Here is an 18,318-nt window from a genome sequence, read left to right on the forward strand (position 1 = left end):
GCAATATTTTGTGTATACTGATAACCTAAAGGCACAATCCTACGCATGTTTAGACAGAAAAAGGCCCTACAGGCTGGGGAATGCTGAGAGTTGTCGGACTTTTTTCTGTCTAAATATGCATATGATTGTGCCCTAAATTATATGTATCCTATTTCTCTTAAAGGCACAGATATCACAAAGCTTATTACGGACAGCAAAATCCCAGACGTGACTTGTCCAGAACCTCCTGTTGAACGGGGTCTGCAGTGTGAGGGAAGAATGGTAAGAATGAACTGTGTCTTCCTTTCAGCGTACGTCAGAATGGCTTCCTCGCCATGGTCAACTCTTACAAACTTCAGCAGGCTGCCTCAGACATATGCACCTCCATTGTACATGCAGTGTAATTTAAGAGTTGTCTAGCTCATATTTTATTATAGGGTTGCAGTTGTCGCCCTCTATTAAGGATGAATCAGAGGAATTGCATCCCACCCTTATAACCAGAAATTGGGGTGGGATGGGGAATAGGTACTATGGCTTATACTAAGAAAATGGCTCAGTGGATTGATCTGAACTTTCGCGGTATAGGAGAGGTCTTTTTAAGGAGGATTCACACTGATACTGAGATAGAAAGGGTAAGAAATTGCTTTTTTATAGAATTTGATGAATGACTTCCAGCAGTTTGGTATTGTCAATTTTTCCCCCCATAGACTTTACAGGGGTTAGACTTTATCATCTGGTTATTCTGTTTGTACTGTGTCTTTGGGGAAACTTTTTTGGGCTAGGTTAAAGAGATTGTTGAATATGTGCTTTGCCCTAGTAGTAGTTTAACATATTTATGGCTTTTATTAAAAACAAAATTTCTGCTCATTTTAGAAAAATGCTAATTTCCCACCCATTTTATCCGATGGGAGTGATAAGGTGTCTCATTGCATGTTCTCAATAGGAACTTGCATTGCCTAGCTGGCAACAGCTTTCGAATGAGGCCCCCTAGGAAGGGAAACACAGTCTGGCTTTACTTATCGAGTAACTGAGTCAGTTCAGAGCAGCATTTCTCAGACTGTAGGCCAGGGATTCAGTGGGATTCAGGTGAGCCTCATTGCTGCTGCAGCCCACCCGATACCTCCAGGGTGAGGGGGAAGGGGACGAGAAATGGCAAGAGATGAGTAAGGATTCTTTGAGAGGTATGGGGTCGGGGGGACAATATACAATTAAAAGTATTCCACTTAGAGTCTCTGGATTAGCAAATTCTGCCTGAAATGAAGGCTGAGTCATAATACCTCCAGAGCCCATGTCTGAACTTAACTTGAGAAGAGCTGAATTAAGAAGCTCAATGCTATAAGGAAATTACCGTGGCAAAAAAATTAGCAATTTCCAAAGCGGGATTAGTATCAACATAAAAGTATATCAGTAATTGCCAGCTGATAATGCCAAATTCTACCTCCCTCTGCCACCATTTTTTGACTGGTGGGCCTCAGTAATTTTCAACTCTCTCAAGGGGACCCTGAGGATAGACCGTGTGAGAAACGCTAGTTTAGAGTGTGGTGCTAAAGACGCTAATGTCACAGGTTTGATCCCTGTACAGGACAAGAGTTATTTTACCTTTGTTTGTTGGCCTACTCATTTACCTCAGTTTTAAAAGAATCTAAAAGAAATTCATAGGGATATAAAAAGGATAGGGGATGTTTTTTGTAGAGGATACTTGTAACAAATGCATAATCAATGAAGTGAACTATTAAAAAAGAGGGGAGTTCATCAGAGCATGTGCAGAGTGTCTATCCATTACTACTGTCACCTCTCTCGATTTTTCCCCAAAACTTTCTCACACCCAGCGCTCAGTAGGAACATGTGTTGTTGCCTAGCAACAGCTTATTAGCTTAGTTTGTTTAGAGTAGCATTTCTCCAACTGTGGGCAGACTCCATCTCTGTCTGCTGCCATTTTGTGACTGGCTCAGAACCTTGCAAGGAAGGTAGAATCTCTAATCTGAAAATCTACTCCACAAAGTATTCTGGTGACTCATTTAGGAGGAAATTCCACTCTGCACACGTTTGTTCATGGTTTGCCTATTACAGAGCCTGGCACAGGACATGAAGGCTGCTCCAAATCTGGAGTGCACAGTATTGTGCTACCTCCATGCGCAATGGCATGCTGGCAGAAGCCCAACATTAGTCTCCATTCTCTCAATTAGCTAAAAGGAGAGATCCTTTGAAATGCTTTCCCTGTGCCAGGTGGTTGGGCTAGATTACCTTCAAAATCCCTTCCAGCTCTATCATTCTATGTGGATGACAATTCATCACACAAGGCTAAAAATCCTGCAATTTACCAGGGCTTCTGCTTATGGAATCTTTGTGGGATAAGATCAGGTCCTTTCCATGAGGCTTTTAAAAAAAAACTAAACTTCTATGTGTTTCATTACAAAGCCACTAGGTGGCGATGTTGTTTTATTTGCAATAAAAGCCCCTTTAAACAGTATACCACCATTTATATCAACTCCAGGGTGGGAGGAGGCAAAATACCGGACTTTTGCCATCATGGAAAACAACACAATAGAGCTCACAAAGAGCGGGAGGTTCCTTGCAGGAGGGCTGAGTCATGTCCTGGACTTGCAAACTCCTGTGAGTAAGCAATCTCCATAGCAGGATAAAAGCCCCATGTGAAGGAGCCCCCTGACTCTCCTTTGTCTTTGCCCAGACTGAATAGAATTGGTAGGGGGAGAATGTAAGTGCTCAGTGGTGAAAGAAAAACATTCTGCACATGCTCAGAGGCACTCTATATTTAAGAACATATGAAGAGCCATGCTGCATCTGACCGAGGTCCATCTAGTCCAGCATTCAGTTCACACAGTGGCCAACCAGATGCTCACGGGAAACCCACAAGCAGGACATGAGTGCAATAGCACCTTCCCACCCATGTTCCCCTGCTGCTCATATTGGTGAAATAAATAAATAAATTAATAAATTTAATAAATAAATAAATTGTGGAGTCCACAAGGGGGGATTCCAAAGAATCCGGCCTCACTGGAGTCCATGGCGGATTTCTCTAACATCCCTAGTCTGCATCCTTCTTAAAGTGTGGCGCCCCGAACTGGACACAGTACTCAAGATGAGGCCTAACCAGTGCTGAGTAGAGGGGAAGTAGTACTTCATGTGATTTGGAAGCTATGCTTTTATGAATGCAGCACAAAAGAGCATTTGCCTTTTTTGCAGCCACATCACATTGTTGGCTCATATTCAGCTTATGATCAACAACAATCCCAAGATCCTTCTCGTTTGTAGTGTGGTTGAGCCACGTATCCCCCATCTTGTAACTGTGCATTTGGTTTCTTTTTCCTAGGTGCAGAACTTGGCATTTATCCCTATGAAATTTTATTCTGTTGCCCAGTGCTCCAGCCTATCAGGATCACTTTGAATTCTGTTTCTGTCTTTCAGGGTATTAGCTATCCCGCCCAATTTTGTGTCATCTGCAAGTTTGATCAGCATTCCCTGCACTTCCTCATCCAAGTCATTATTAAGGCAGGCCTTAGTTTCTTGTAGGATTCTATAGAATATCCAACTCAGTCAAAATACATAGAATTCATTGGTTGGATCCAGGTGCTGCCTTGCATGAATGGAAGGGCTCTGCTCACGAAAGTGCCTCTGCCTGATTTTCGGTGATCAGGGGGGCCCTACACATACTGCAGCTCACCCCATTCAGAAGGATCCCCAGAGCCCCTATGCAGCATTTTCAGGGGGCTGGAGCAGCTGCTGTGGGGAGGAGGGTGGTGGTGAAAGTCCGATTCCAGCAGTACAATTGCAAATGCCCAAATCTGGATCCAGCAGCTTGCAGTCATTTTTTGAGGTAGGAAAAGTAATGCTTCTCAAGATGTAAAAGGTAAGAGTCTTGGGGCTTCATCACATAAAGTTTTTACCTGTGATTGAGATTGCGCCTTCATGGAAGTTTGCTGGCTCTTTACATGATGCCCTGACCCTCCTGCACTAAATGCCCTTTGTTCCGTTTTTAAATAGATCACAGATAATGAGCTATCAAATTACCTCCCTGAAAAGAGGAAAAGCGGCAAGGAGAGGAGCGAGATCAATGAAAGATAATGGAAGACTCAGATATGGGGAGAAGGAGGGGGAAGGGGAAGGGGGAAAAGGAAGCCGGTGAAAAGGGGAGTCGTTGCAATCCTGAATGTAAAACGGAAGCATAAAGCCCCATTTTAAATGCAGGATTTTAGGCTGGTGTAAAAATGCCCTTGGTGTAGGGGCATGTTCCCCAGTTGAAGATGCTCATGAACAGTCATGGGCATAAAGCGACTTCACGGCAAAAACGGAATATGTCCCATGCAGATTGGGGCCCATAGCTCTGCCTCTGCCCCATTAGTGTTTCAACTTACAGTGACTTTCCCCTCACAGAAACAGTTGTGTGTGTCAGGCTTTAGATCCGTTCAACCGCAAATCAGTGGGCTTTCTGTAGTAGTGCTGCAGGACGTGTTCTTCTGGAAAGCAAGGTAGCAAGCATGTATTGCACAGTCCCAGTGGAACTGGGGAAGGAACAAGTTCACTTCACTCAACCCAGACCACTCGTACATTTCTGCTTTGGGCAGATGTATGACTTGCCTTGTCCAGCACTCTTTCAAAGGTAAAGGGGGGGGGGATGCCACAGACCTTTCTTCCGCACTGAAGAAATGCAAAATTATTTAGAGACTAGTCATTCTTTATTAAACTCTTCCATACTAACCATAACAGCCTTAGATATCATATAATAAAATGATGTAAAATGCGTAGGATTGAAGTAAACCTGAAATGGAATGCTTTCAGAAAAGGAATCTTTCTTGCAAGCTGTTTTCTCTTAACTATCCAAGGGGGGAAAAAAACAGACCTAAAGCCAAATGTTTGTTAGGAGAAGCAATGAAATGTTATATGCTGTATTATACTAGAAAAATCCATGATTTACACAGCAGCTTCTATTCGTCACCTCTAAAAGTGCATTGTACTTTGAAAGCTCCCTCACCCTAGAAGTTCTGTTATCACATTAATTTCAGCCATGATCATTTATTTTGTACAATTTCCTTATACAAGACACAGATGACTCAAAACATGGCCATTTCCCTCAAGACTCATTGTCAATGTTCTGGGAACAATTCAGCAATAAAGAAAGGTTATTCTGAGACATTCATTCGGGGAACAAATTCTTGCATTAAGACACATCAGCCTTGAATAACATACATGGCAAAGTCTTGGATATTTTCATGCTATTAAAAAAATGCTGCAGATCATTAACAGCCACTTTTTGCACTTGGTCTTCCTCAGTGTGCCCTGGAGTTCTATTTTATTCTCTCCGGTTTTTCTCATTTCTGATCTGAAGCTAAAAATGTGTCAAACCTCACCTTTCCCTACAGTAGGCAATTTCCTTCTTTCATAAGTAAATAAAGCTTGAAGGCTTTTGACTAGAATAGAAACGCAAAGAGGACCAGGGCATCAGCTCTGTTTCCAGCTTTGACTGTCCTTTTCGTGTATGTCCACGCTGCACTGCAGGGCATTCCTGCTTTGGCTGCAGCAAGAGAAATGGCAGCAAGAACATGATGCACAAGAACACCACGGCAACATTGCTCCTGGCTGTTTCCTGCTGTGCCTGACCCTGATTATGGTGCAGGGGGTGATAGCACCACAAAGTTAAGACTTCCCGTCAGCCTAAATAGCATTTTTCCATGCTATAGATTCCACCCCCCACCCCTCACTTTAAAGTGGGATCAGAAATGGCACATCTTATACAGGTGAGCTGTTTATAACCAGAATTTTTTCTCTCCCCACCCAAACACACATACACCTCATTGTCCAGGAAGACGTGAAATGGAAGGACCTTTCATCACAACCTTTGATGGCACCTCTTACAGCTATGCTGGAGATTGTCACTTCATAGTAATCCAAGTTATTAACTTGTTGCTTACATGCTTGGCTTGCATGCTGCAATATTCTCCCAGCTCTGACTTTCCATCAGGAATTCCTGCATATCTATGTTTCTTGTTTGATTTCCTCCCAAATCTATGAAGTCGCAGTCACACACTCCCTTGTATTTTGTCAAAGAATAATGATTAAAAGTTGCACACCTATCCACAACTATTTAAGGCAATATATTTGGACATAATCCAATAGACAGTGCAATCCAACACATCCATGTTTAATCTGAACTCAATTTACTCAGAAGCACATCCCACTGTAGTCAATGGGGCTTACTCCCAGGTAAGTACATTTAGGATTGCAGCCTTGGTCTTGGAGACTACCCTGCTAACCCTTACATCTCAGCTATCTGCAGTCCTGATGGATCACTGCAGGTTGTATAACTTGCTAGCCCTATTCTAAGAATTTATTTGTAGGAACATCATTATGGTTTGATGAGAAATTGATTAAAATGTGCATTCTTAAATGTAACTGGGCTTTGGATCATGCAGATTGCTCCTTAACATAACTAGGCTGTTACTCGAACATGAAAAATCACTGTACATTATTTCTGCTAAAGTTTATCTCAGTAAGATATGAAATAGCTACAGTGCCATATCTCAGGATCTAGGAATCAATGACAGTATAAGATTTATAATTATAAACCTGGGTAAGCTATTTCATTTAACTGGATGTTCTGATATTAAAATAAAAAGCTCTGGTCCATTTTATTTTCATGTTTTACTTTAAACATCTGTTCCCGGCTTTGTGAAAAGATCAAAGAGCTCCTTTAATATTTCCTGTAAATAACAGCAGAACAAAATCAGAAACATCTTTTTTTCTTTTTCTTTTTTTGCAAAATGCACTGGAAAGGGGAATGAGATAAAGCAACACAGCCACTCTGCCTGTTCTTTGGTTTCTGTGACCTTGGCTTTCTTGTGCTGGAACTGCTTTTCAAAACAGCAATTCCCTTAGAGACCTGCTGTGCTTTTCTTGCACAAAATTGATGCTGACTCTCATATGCAAACTCCTACGCTGAACATGGCTGTTGAACATCTGGGACATCCTATAGATTTGCTCAGGGGTTTTAAGAGACAGAACCTGAGATTATCTTGATCAGCAAAATTGTCCTGACAACCTCCAGGTTTCCCTTCCCAAATAAATGATTCTGTCAGGGAGCTTTCTTTTTCCTGCAGAAAGTTGTTGGTCGCATACCTCCACAGTCCCTCCGTAAGGCTGCAGGTCCTTTACATTTCAAATGGAAGAGGCATGAGCTAAAAGGGCAGGTAGTCTGGATATAGAATTCGTTAAGAAAACAGATGCTAAAGCTGTTTATTTATACTTCCTTATACAGTTGTAACCATTTCCTAGGAAATTTTCCTGCAAACCAAATATGAATGAATGTTGCCATTTCAGGATCTTCTATTAGGATATCTGGGCAGTAATGGTGAATTGCCATTGGCTGACCTTGATTTTCACTCACATTTTGCAAACTTTCCTTGCATGTGCTAAAGCCTCCCAAAATGTGTGCTTTTTTAGCATCAGAAAAAACAGTCACAAGAAGGCAGTGCACTAGATGATCCCACGGCCCCCACCTGGCTCCCAGCTCTCTTTGAACACCTAGATTCCTCGCTCGCTTCTCTCCTCACAAACTTCCCTGGTAGTGGACAGGGGCAACTGCTGCAAGGTCTCTTCCCCTCTTCCTCTCTCTGGAAGCCTCTGCCTTCTCTTTCCAGCACCTAGAATGCTGTAACAGCCGCAGGGGCGTTGCTAGGTTCTTAAAAGATCCTAGGCCTATATATATGAGTCTAAGTGCATGTCTAATGTGTGTGTGTGTGTGATGTGTGTGCATGCAGTGTGCTTGTGTGTGCGTATAGATTACATACATACATAAGAAGTGTGCACTGACCCCCCACCCCACTTCAACTCACACCCCAATTCAGCATTGTGGAAAACATCCCACTTCTGCTCTGGCCAATTTGTATCAGACCACTTCAGCTCAGCACCAAACCTGGGTCAAGGTTTGAAAAAATTGGTCTTTATGCTTTACTTGTTGACTACCATGGAAATTTTTTTTAAAAACTGTAACTTTTTTCTCTTGGTCGGAACTGGATGATAATTTCAGGCATAGTAGCCCCCGAGAGGGGATTACACCTGCCCAATGTCAGAAAAATAGGTGTAGGGTTTATATTTTGATTTTCTTTAAAAGGGAACTGCCAATAACATTTTAATTCCTTGGAAGAATTGGATAAAAATTTCAGGATTCATTGTCCCGTCAGAGCAGATCCTGTCTGCCAAATTTCAGAATGATAGCCACAAGGGGTTTTGTGCAAGGGTGGCCTTGACATTTTGAGGTTTCCAAAAGAGACCTTCCTTGTGGACCATCGTTCTGAAAATTACAGACAGCCTTCAGTTGTCCCTAAGTAAGAAACCTGCAAAGTTTCTGAAGGATATACATGCATGCAAATTTAGAATGACTAGAATTTATTTATTTATTTCACCAATATAAGCAGCAGGGGAACATGGGTGGGAAGGTGCTATTGCACTCATGTCCTGCTTGTGGGTTTCCTGTGCGCATCTGGTTGGCCACTGTGTGAACTGAATGCTGGACTAGATGGACCTTGGTCTGATGCAGCATGGCTCTTCATATGTTCTTAAATATAGAGTGCCTCTGAGCATGTGCAGAATGTTTTTCTTTCACCACTGAGCACTTACATTCTCCCCCTACCAATTCTATTCCCCTTTATGCAACCATCCCTCCTCATCCTACCATCCTCCAGCAACTCTTCATAAAAACAGATGTCTTGTTTTGTGCAATTCTCCTCTACCTCCTCCTTGTTATGCAAAAGCTGCCATTGTATCTTCCTCCCCATAACTTCAGTTGTGCCAAGACTTCACCAGGATTCAGCCAATGAGTCTGTTTTCAAAACTAGGGCTAAGTAATGGAGAAACTCTGAGCATGTACTAAGTGCCTTTCCCTCACCACTGAAGCTAGAGTTCATGCAAAAACAAAACTCACAAAGGACAAAACATGCACAGGACTGAGCTGAAAGGGTAGTCAGTTCATCAGACGGAATTAGATAGGCACTGTATTAAGCTTGCAGTACCATGCTCGCAACTCAGGACTTATTTCTGAGTAAACCTGCAGAACATCATTGTGCAAACCTCCCTGTAAAAGTACCTTGCGCTGGAATCCTATGCACACATTCCTGAGGGTAAGCCTCATTAAACATAATGGGACTTCTCAGTAGGCATACATAGGATTGCATAAATTAGCAATATTTAAAAACTCCTATTTTTTAAACTAAAGCTTTCTGTTCATAGGAACATAGGAAGCTGCCTTGTACTGAGTCAGACCCTGGGTCCATCTAGCCCAGAATTGTTGACACTGACTGGCAGCAGCAGCTCTCCAAAGTTTCAGGCAGGATTCCTTCGTAGCCCTACCTGGAGATGCTGGGGATTGAAGCTGGGACCTTCTGCATGTCAAGCATGTGCTCTGGCACTGAGCTACAGCCCTTTTCATTGCTGGATAATGGCGACTGACAAACAAAATAGGCCCAGATTTGTTTCTCTGCAACCATGTGAACCCACTCTTCTCAAAGACTTGAGTGAGGAGAAGGAGAAAACTAGGGATGTCAGAGAATTCTGCCATTGCCTCCTGGAGTCTGTGGTGGAACGGCCTCCCTGCCCCCCCCCCCCGCTGCAACCCTGCGGAATCCCCCCGGGACGGACCTACCTGGTGGCAGATGTGGCGGTGGCAGCTCTGGCAGCAGATGAAGCGGCGGCAGCTCCGGCCACTGCCGGGGTGCTGCGGCCACAAATGGCAGCCATCGTAGCGGCCGCCATTTGTGTCCCTACGCTAGACCGTGATAGGCTACGTATATATTTACGTAGCCTATCACGGCTAAAGCTGGGACGCAAATGGCGTCCCCTACGCCATTTGTGTCCCCGCCTTAGCCGTGATAGGCTATGTAAATATTTAGATAGCCTATCATGGGCTAGTGTAGGGACGCAAATGTCGTCCCCTATGCAGGACACCATTTGTGTCTGCAGCAGCCCGGCAGCGGGTGGAGGCCCCACTGTGAATTGGCCCAGCTGGCAGCTCCATGGACTGGCCACAGAGGGGAGCCGGCCAGGCAGGATTCCGGGGGTGAGGACCAGATCGCCTCCCCGCCGTCGAGGATTCCAGGGGGAGGAACGGATCGCCTCCCCCCACCCGCGGACCCCAGCGGAGCCAGGTAAGTGGAGTTTCGTACACCCCTAAGAAAAACTAACCCTCTTGTCCATTTGTATGAAGTCAAATACAGTTCAGAACGTCTCTTGCTAAATGCGCTCCCGCCGAAGAGAATTCCCTTTAAGAATTTCCCAAGATATGCTCTGGGTGGAATAAAGAAGAGAAAGAAAGAAAGAAAGAAAGAAAGAAAGAAAGAACAGGAGAAAGGAGGGGAGGGGAGGGGAGGGGAGAAGAAAATAAGAATGGTGACTGGAAATGTGTGTGGGGGTGGGGGGTAGAGAGAATTCCCTAAGCCAAGTGGCTCCTTTCAGAGAGGGAGTACTTCAGAGGAATTTAGAAGTCTGTGTAGGGTTTGCAAGGATTGCACATACTTAAATGAACTTTATGAGATTGTTATAGAAATTTCAGTTGTAATATGGCTGTTATCCCATGATTTTATAAGCTAGGCTATGTCTATTCTACCTCTGTGTGAGATTGCCATGCTAAACAAAGACACAGCGCCTTATCAGAGACTCAGGAATGCCAAGAATGTGTTTACGTAGTACACAACTATCTCTCTGCTGCCTCTCTCTACGCATGCCTGAGTATGTAAAAGGTGTTGTCTGTTTCCTATCTCCCTTTCAGCTAGACAAAGAAAGTGGTAGAGAGCAGGCATAAGACAGCCCCCAGAGACTTGTGTATATAAGCCTCTGGATCACATCACTTGATTGTGACCTTTGTTGGAGCGTTAGCCCCAAGGGTTGCCTTATTCTGCAGAATAAAATCGTGTTGGACCAGATCTCTGCCTCCTTTCGTTCTTGGTAAACAAATTGGAAAGTCTACCAGGGAAAAGAACACAATTTTTGTAACAAGGTGAGGTGGCTGAGGGCTTTTTCTAGCTTTTTTCAAACTGTAGAACCTATTTAAAAGCCCCAGAGGTTTCTTGATCATGATGCCAGACAGTCCTAACCCTCCCTTTGGGATTATTTGAGTCCTACAGCTATTTAGGAGAAATTAAACTGGAGGGAGAGAAAGAAGTCTGTGGAGGCTGATTGGATCCTTTGCTCTACTGATGCAACTAAACTTCTGCAGAAGCCAAAGCTTCCAGTTTAGGAAGGTAAAATCAGATGCAGTGTGAAATACCAGTATTTCACATTAAGCTCTTTCTTCCCTTCCTTCTCCCTCTTCAAAATTTCATTGCAGGCAAGCTCCCAACAGTGGGCATGTAAGAGCAGAAAAGAAAAGTAGGGGGAGCGAGGTTTTTTGCACCTCAAAAAAAAACCCTACACCAGAGATTAGGGATAGTGACCTCCTAATGGTCAGGTTAAACACCTTCTGATTAGGATCTCCAATCCCCTGGGTGATTTGACAGTTTTTACTTTTTGTTTTAGACTTTGAGAAAAGGAAACTTTACTCATGGCTAGCACAAAAGTCACTGGACCTAACTGTCTGAAATTTGGTAGTTTCAGTCAGCTGCATAGGGCCTGCTAGGTCCCCAAATTCCATGCATGTATATGGAAGCACAAAAAAATTATAGCTCTTTACTTTGGCAGATTTTCTTGGAAAAAGCAAATTTTACCTGTGGCTACCACAAACACCACTAGGCCTAGCTCTCTGAAATTTGGCAGGCTCAGTCAGCTCTATGGGGGCTGCCAGGTTTCCAAATTCCATACACTTATGTGGAAGAACAAAAGAACTATAGCTCTTTGCTTTGACCGATTTTCTTGAAAATAGCAAATGCTACCTGTGACTAGCACAAAAGTCATCGTGTCATGTCCAGACCAAACTCTGCTCCGCCAAAATATAGCCACTGCCACACCGCTGAGCTGTGGTTCGATCAAGTGGTAGAAGGATTAGCCGGCGCAAGGCACCGTTACCAGGGTACGCCCGATTGTACAACAATCTTCGGGGAGGCACCTTCCGTGTACCCCAGCACAAAAGTCACTTGCCCTAACTGCCTGAAATTTGGCATATTCAAACAGCTCCATGGGGGCAACCAAACCGCCAAATTCTATGTATGTATCGTACAAACTAAAAAGGTTATGACCGTTTTTGTTTTCCAATGCAAGTCAATGGGAAAATGTAAAAAAAGAAAAGAAAGGCAATTGGGACAGCTCAAAAGATCCGGCGCACAGCTCAAAAAGATCTGGGGCCCATGCCCAGGTGGGCCCGCATCCATGTGAAAGGAGGCTTGGGAAATGTAGTTCTCCGCGGTTCCTGTGTCCCTAGGAGGAAGAGAGAGCTTGCTGCTGCAGCAGCCAGTGCCCCTCTCTCACTGCCAGTAGGTAAGTGTGGGAGAAGAGAAGGAGAGCAGGCTGCCTGGCATTAGTAGTGGTGACCGGTGAATCCTGGTATGAACTCAGTCCCAAATTACGAAGTCTAAAGCTCATCTCGTATTATGGCAGAAGCAATTTGAACTGGGGGAATTCAGATTCAGAACTCTCCAGCTTGAACATCATCTCTATTACATATAATATTACAAATTTATGTCCAATGGGAAATGTTGATTTTTCTTGCATTTGGGATATGGCAGTGTATTATAACATTTAATTAATTCCAAATAGCTTCATATTCCAAAATTCCAAAACAATATTGCTGTTTTCTGTTTTTTAATTTATATTAGTGTATATTAAAAAAATTATAAGCGATGTTTCCACCCACAAGGGCCATCAAAGTGGATTTATTACTTATAATCATTCCAATTCCAAATCCATACCCCAAATAATGTCGTTGTGGAGTAGAGATGGCATCTAGTGACTAGTAAGGCAAATGACAACAACTGTTAGGAAAGAAAAGCTTAATGTGTTTTTTTAAAAAACATACCTAATTTTCAGGGATTATTGTGAGATGGGGCCGCCAAACCCAGCAAAATGTGGATATGCAAAGTATTTCCCCATAAACTCAGTTGTCGTCAGCCCTCGCTCTCAGGCTATGAATCATGTCTTCTAGGTCAAAGGCTTTCAATGCAGGCTTTTAAAAGAAGTAGCTCCTGCTCATTTCTTCCCATTTGATCTCAGCTTGAACCCAAACAATAGGAATAGCTGTGATCTACTTCACAGTGTTGTTGCTTTTGAGAGGGCTAAAAACGAAAATTAGATTTTCCCAGCTAACATTGTGAAATAGTTAAGAAATGCATGCAGTTCTATCCATGGTTAGCTCTGCCCTTGTGTGAACAGGAATTTGCATGACAGTTTCAAAGACTGAATGATGAAACTGAACTGAGATTTCCCACCTGGTTCTTCAATGAAATGACTTGTGTCTATCTCTTCAATCCCCAAACTCGACCCCAAAGGTCAGCCGTCCCTCACCCTGCCCTATCCGGTAAAACATGTTTCTGATACCTCCTGATAAGGGAGTTCACTTGCTTAAAATCCGGCAATTTGGAGGAGAAACAGTTTTGTTAATTGGCCTCTCTGAAACTCTGGGTGCTTCCAGACAGGAGGTTCCTAGGTCTCCCAGTCAAAAGCCATTGTGCAGCTCTTCTGCCTTTCCCACCTTAATGGGATTTTTTGGAATCATACTAAACTTTGTCAGACCATGGGTCCATCTAGTCCAGTGTTGTCAACACTGACTGGCAGCGGCTTTCCAGGTTTTCAGGCAGGAGTTTTTCCAGCCGTACCTGGAGAACCTGGGGAGCGAATCTGGGTCCTTCTGCATACAAAGGGTGTGCTCCACCACTGAGCTAAGGCCCCTCCCCCAAGGCCCCTCCTTTCTGGTAAGCCTTTAAGGATACCACCTCTTTTTGAAAGAAAACATGTTTTGTAAGCTCAAACTGCCTCTAGACTCAGGGAGAGTCCTAGGAAGTGCTTGCCTCTGTAACAGGAATTAGTATGAGTGTGTCAGGGTTGGCCCATGGGTAGCAGTCTGAGGTGAGCCAGGAGTGGGAACCAGGAGCTGTGGGACAAGCCAGGAGTCAGGACCAAAGAGTAAGTCAGAACCACAGGGCAAACATGGAGGCAGGACTGAGAAGCAAGCCAGACGTCAGGGCCATGGATCACGGGTGCTTCTAAACCAGGGGTCCCCACCCTTTTTGGGCCACTGGACACATTTGGAATTTTGAGTGAGTGTTGTGGGCACTCTCACAAAATGGCTGCCTTAGGAGGGATTCCCATTTATAAAATGATTGACATGGTGGTGATGGCCAGTCACAAAACACTTATTTCCCAGAAGGCAAACTGGTGAGATTAAAAGAAAAGTAACTTTCCCAAGAACCTAAGTAACAAGGTAGAGGAGGGGTCTGAGCTCCAAAATACAGAACCACTCTTTTGAACCCAAAGGAAGGTAGCACTGAAGAGCAGCACTTTGGTTTGCAGCATATCAGCGTCTCAGTTCATTTTTTAATTTAAACATATCTTAAGAAATAAAATAAACATCAGGAGGTGCAGGGGGCCTGGCCGGCACCAAGAAATGTGTCTGTGGGCACATTGGTGCCCACAGGCACCATGTTGGAGATCCCAGTTCTAGATGCTACCAATCAAATGTATAGCTATTCTGTCTTTTCCTACTTAATGGACTTTTTCTGGTAAGACAAACACGAAAGAAGATATGGGAAAACATGGGAAGGCTACAAATGGAAGCCAACGACATCTGGACTCCATGTAAAATTCTGTGAACCAGGCAGGGTGATTGTTGCATAATAAAAGCATTGTCTGGAAGCACCCTTTGTTTCACTTTGATTCACTGACCTAGTTTGCACGATTGCACAGTGGTTAGTGAGCCACACTGGCTTGTTAACTACCCTGCATGTGCTGGTCGCATGCCGGGGCGATAAACACAATTACCCTTGGCAGCACAGCTTGTCATGTTACATGAACCCAGCCAGGGTGGCTTGTTGCCATGGTCAATAAGCCACCCAGAAACCGTGGGCAGTTGTAAGGTGGGATGGCTTCTTGGCCAGGATAGCTTGTTGCCATGGTTAACAAGCCACCACAGAGCACTGCAAAAGCCTATTGGTTCTGGATGGCTCAGAGGCGACCACCTATCCAATGCAGGGCAGGAGAAGCACAGAGGGGACCCTCTGTGCTTCTCCTGCCCTGCATTTTCAGCTAGACAGCTGCTTGCATCTGTCTAGCCGTGGGAGGGCAGTGCGGGGGAGGAGGCTGCCGTACGACACATTGGATGTGTCGTACAGGTATTTCTGCCCTCCCCACCCTGGAATGCCATCCAGGAACACCCCATTTCATCCGGTCTGCACTCCTCTTGCAAGCACAGGGGACGGGGCTGTTCCACACTGCCTCCAAGGCAGCGCGGAAGTGGAGGGAGGTTGGTTGTCCGGGAACCGACCTTGGAGCGTGGGCTCTGAGGTCAATTTCCGGAAAACCAGATATCCTATGGCTGTCTAGCCGTTGACTGATGGCCATAGGATTGCTCCCTCCATGTTAGGAGAGCCAAAGTTCACTTATGCCCTGTTCCAGCAAGTTCTTATGGCTGCAAGGAGGGCAATGAAGAATACACAGAGCTTCTTTAGGTGGGATTGAGGATCTGCCTTCTGCAAGCAAAAGGGACCTTTTGCAAGAGAAAGGGATCTGATTTTGGGGGATCCCCCTTCCACACATACCACAACTCACCCCATTCAGCAGGGTCTCCTGATGCTATGTGTAGAATTTTCAGAGGTTGGTGGGACTGCTATGTTGTTGTTGTTGTTGTTTATTTGGTCAGTCGCTTCCGACTCTTCATGACTTCATGGACCAGCCCACACCAGAGCTTCCTGTCGGCCATTGCCACCCCCAGCTCCCCCAAGGTCAAGTCTGTCACCTCCAGAATATCATCCCTCCATCTTGCCCTTGGTCGGCCTCTACTTCTTTTGCCTTCCACTTTCCCTAGCATCAGCATCTTCTCCAGGATATCCTGTCTTCTCATTATGTGGCCAAAGTACTTCAGTTTTGCCTTTAATATCATTCCCTCAAGTGAGCAGTCTGGCTTTATTTCCTGGAGTATGGACTGGTTTGATCTTCTTGCAGTCCAAGGCACTCTCAGAATTTTCCTCCAGCACCACAGTTCAAAAGCATCTATCTTCCTTCGCTCAGCCTTCCTTATGATCCAGCTCTCTCAGCCATAGGTTACGACGGGGAATACCATTGCTTGAACTATGCGGACCTTTGTTGTCAGTGTGATGTCTCTGCTCTTCACTATTTTATCAAGATTTGTCATTGCTGTCCTCCCAAGAAGTAAACGTCTTCTGATTTCCTGGCTGCAGTCAGCATCTGCAGTAATCTTTGCACCTAGAAAGACAAAGTCTGTCACTGCCTCCACGTTTTCTCCCTCTATTTGCCAGTTATCAATCCAGCTGGTTGCCATAATCTTGGTTTTTTTGAGGTTTAACTGCAACCCAGCTTTTGCACTTTCTTCTTTCACCTTCATCATGAGGTTCCTCAGCTCCTCCTCGCTTTCAGCCATCAAAGTGGTATCATCTGCATATCAGAGATCGTTAATGTTTCTTCCAGCAATTTTAACTCCAGCCTTGGCTTCATCAAGCCCAGCATGTCGCATGATGTGTTCTGCGTACAGGTTGAATAGGTAAGGTGAGAGTATACAGCCCTGCCGTACTCCTTTCCCAATCTTAAACCAGTCCATTGTTCCGTTGTCTGTTCTTACCGTTGCTACTTGGTCGTTATACAGATTCCTCAGGAGGCAGCCAAGATGACTTGGTATCTCTATACCACCAAGAACTTGCCACAATTTGTTATGATCCACACAGTCAAAGGCTTTAGAATAGTCAATGAAACAGAAATAGATGTTTTTCTGAAACTCCCTGGCTTTCTCCATTATCCAGCGGATATTGGCAATTTGGTCTCTAGTTCCTCTGCCTTTTCTAAACCCAGCTTGTACATCTGGCAATTCTCGTTCCAGGAATTGCTGGAGTCTACCTTGCAAGATCTTGAGCATTACCTTACTGGCATGTGAAATAAGTGCCACTGTTCGATAGTTTGAACATTCTTTGGTGCTTCCCTTTTTTGGTATGGGGATATAAGTTGATTTTTTTTCCAATCTGTTGGCCATTCTTGTGTTTTCCAAATTTGCTGGCATATGGCATGCATCACCTTGACAGCATCATCTTGCAAGATTTTAAACAGTTCAGCTGGGATACCGTCATTTCCTGCTGACTTGTTATTAGCAATGCTTCTTAAGGCCCATTCAACCTCACTCTTCAGGATGTCTGGCTCTGGCTCACTGACCACACCGTCAAATCTATCCCCGATATTATTATCCTTCCTATACAGATCTTCCGTATATTCTTGCCACCTTTTCTTGATCTCTTCTGCTTCTGTTAGGTCCTTGCCATCTTTGTTTTTGATCATACCCATTTTTGCCTGGAATTTACCTCCGATGTTTCTAATTTTCTGGAAGAGGTCCCTTGTCCTTCTTATTCTATTATCTTCTTCTGCTTCCGTGCATTGCTTGTTTAAAAATAATTCCTTATCTCTTCTGGCTAACCTCTGGAATTTTGCATTTAATTGGGCATATCTCCCCCATCACTGTTGCCTTTTGCTTTCCTTCTTTCTTGGGCTGCTTCCAGTGTCTCAGCAGACAGCCATATTGCCTTCTTGGTTTTCTTTTTCTTTGGGACGTTTTTTGTTGCTGCCTCCTGAACAATGTTGCGAACTTCTGTCCATAGTTCTTCCGGGGCCCTATCTACTAAATCTAGTCCCTTAAATCTATTCTTCACCTCCACTGCATATTCATGAGGAATATTAGTGAGCTCATATCGAACTGATCTGTGGGTCTTCCCTATTCTCTTTAGTCTGATTCTAAATTCTGCAATAAGAAGGTCGTGATCTGAACTACAATCAGCTCCAGGTCTTGTTTTTACCAACTGCATAGATGTCCGCCACCTTTGGCTACAAAGGATGTAGTCAATCTGATTTCGGTGTCGACCATCTGGTGAAGTCCATGTATAAAGTCGTCTCTTAGGTTGTTGGAAGAGAGTGTTTGTTATGCACAGTGAGTTGTCTTGGCAAAATTCTATCAGCCTGTGTCCCGCTTCATTTTGTTCTCCCAGACCATGCTTGCCTGTAATTCCAGGTGTCGTTTGACGACCCACCTTAGCATTCCAGTCTCCTGTAATGAAAGTAACATCTTTTTTTGGCGTACTATCCAGTAGGTGCTGCAGATCCTCATAGAACTGATCTACTTCTGCTTCTTCAGCATCTGTGGTTGGGGCGTATATTTGGATCACTGTGATGTTAAATGGCTTACCCTGAATTCGAATT

At 44.2% G+C, this 18,318-nt stretch overlaps 1 protein-coding gene across 1 annotated transcript in view; it reads left to right on the forward strand.

Moving 5' to 3' along the window:
- The window catches only part of MUC19 (mucin 19, oligomeric), an 83,688-nt gene that overhangs the window by 16,352 nt on the left and 49,018 nt on the right, over positions 1-18,318 (forward strand). The window contains 2 exon segments of the mRNA XM_084811908.1: positions 164-261; positions 5,752-5,886. Coding sequence (XP_084668034.1) covers positions 164-261; positions 5,752-5,886 — 233 coding nt within the window.

This window comes from Heloderma suspectum, chromosome 7 (genome assembly GCF_057233095.1).
Source record: "Heloderma suspectum isolate Gila_16-S chromosome 7, 16-S_ref, whole genome shotgun sequence".
In the NCBI taxonomy this organism is placed as follows: Eukaryota; Metazoa; Chordata; class Lepidosauria; order Squamata; family Helodermatidae; genus Heloderma; species Heloderma suspectum.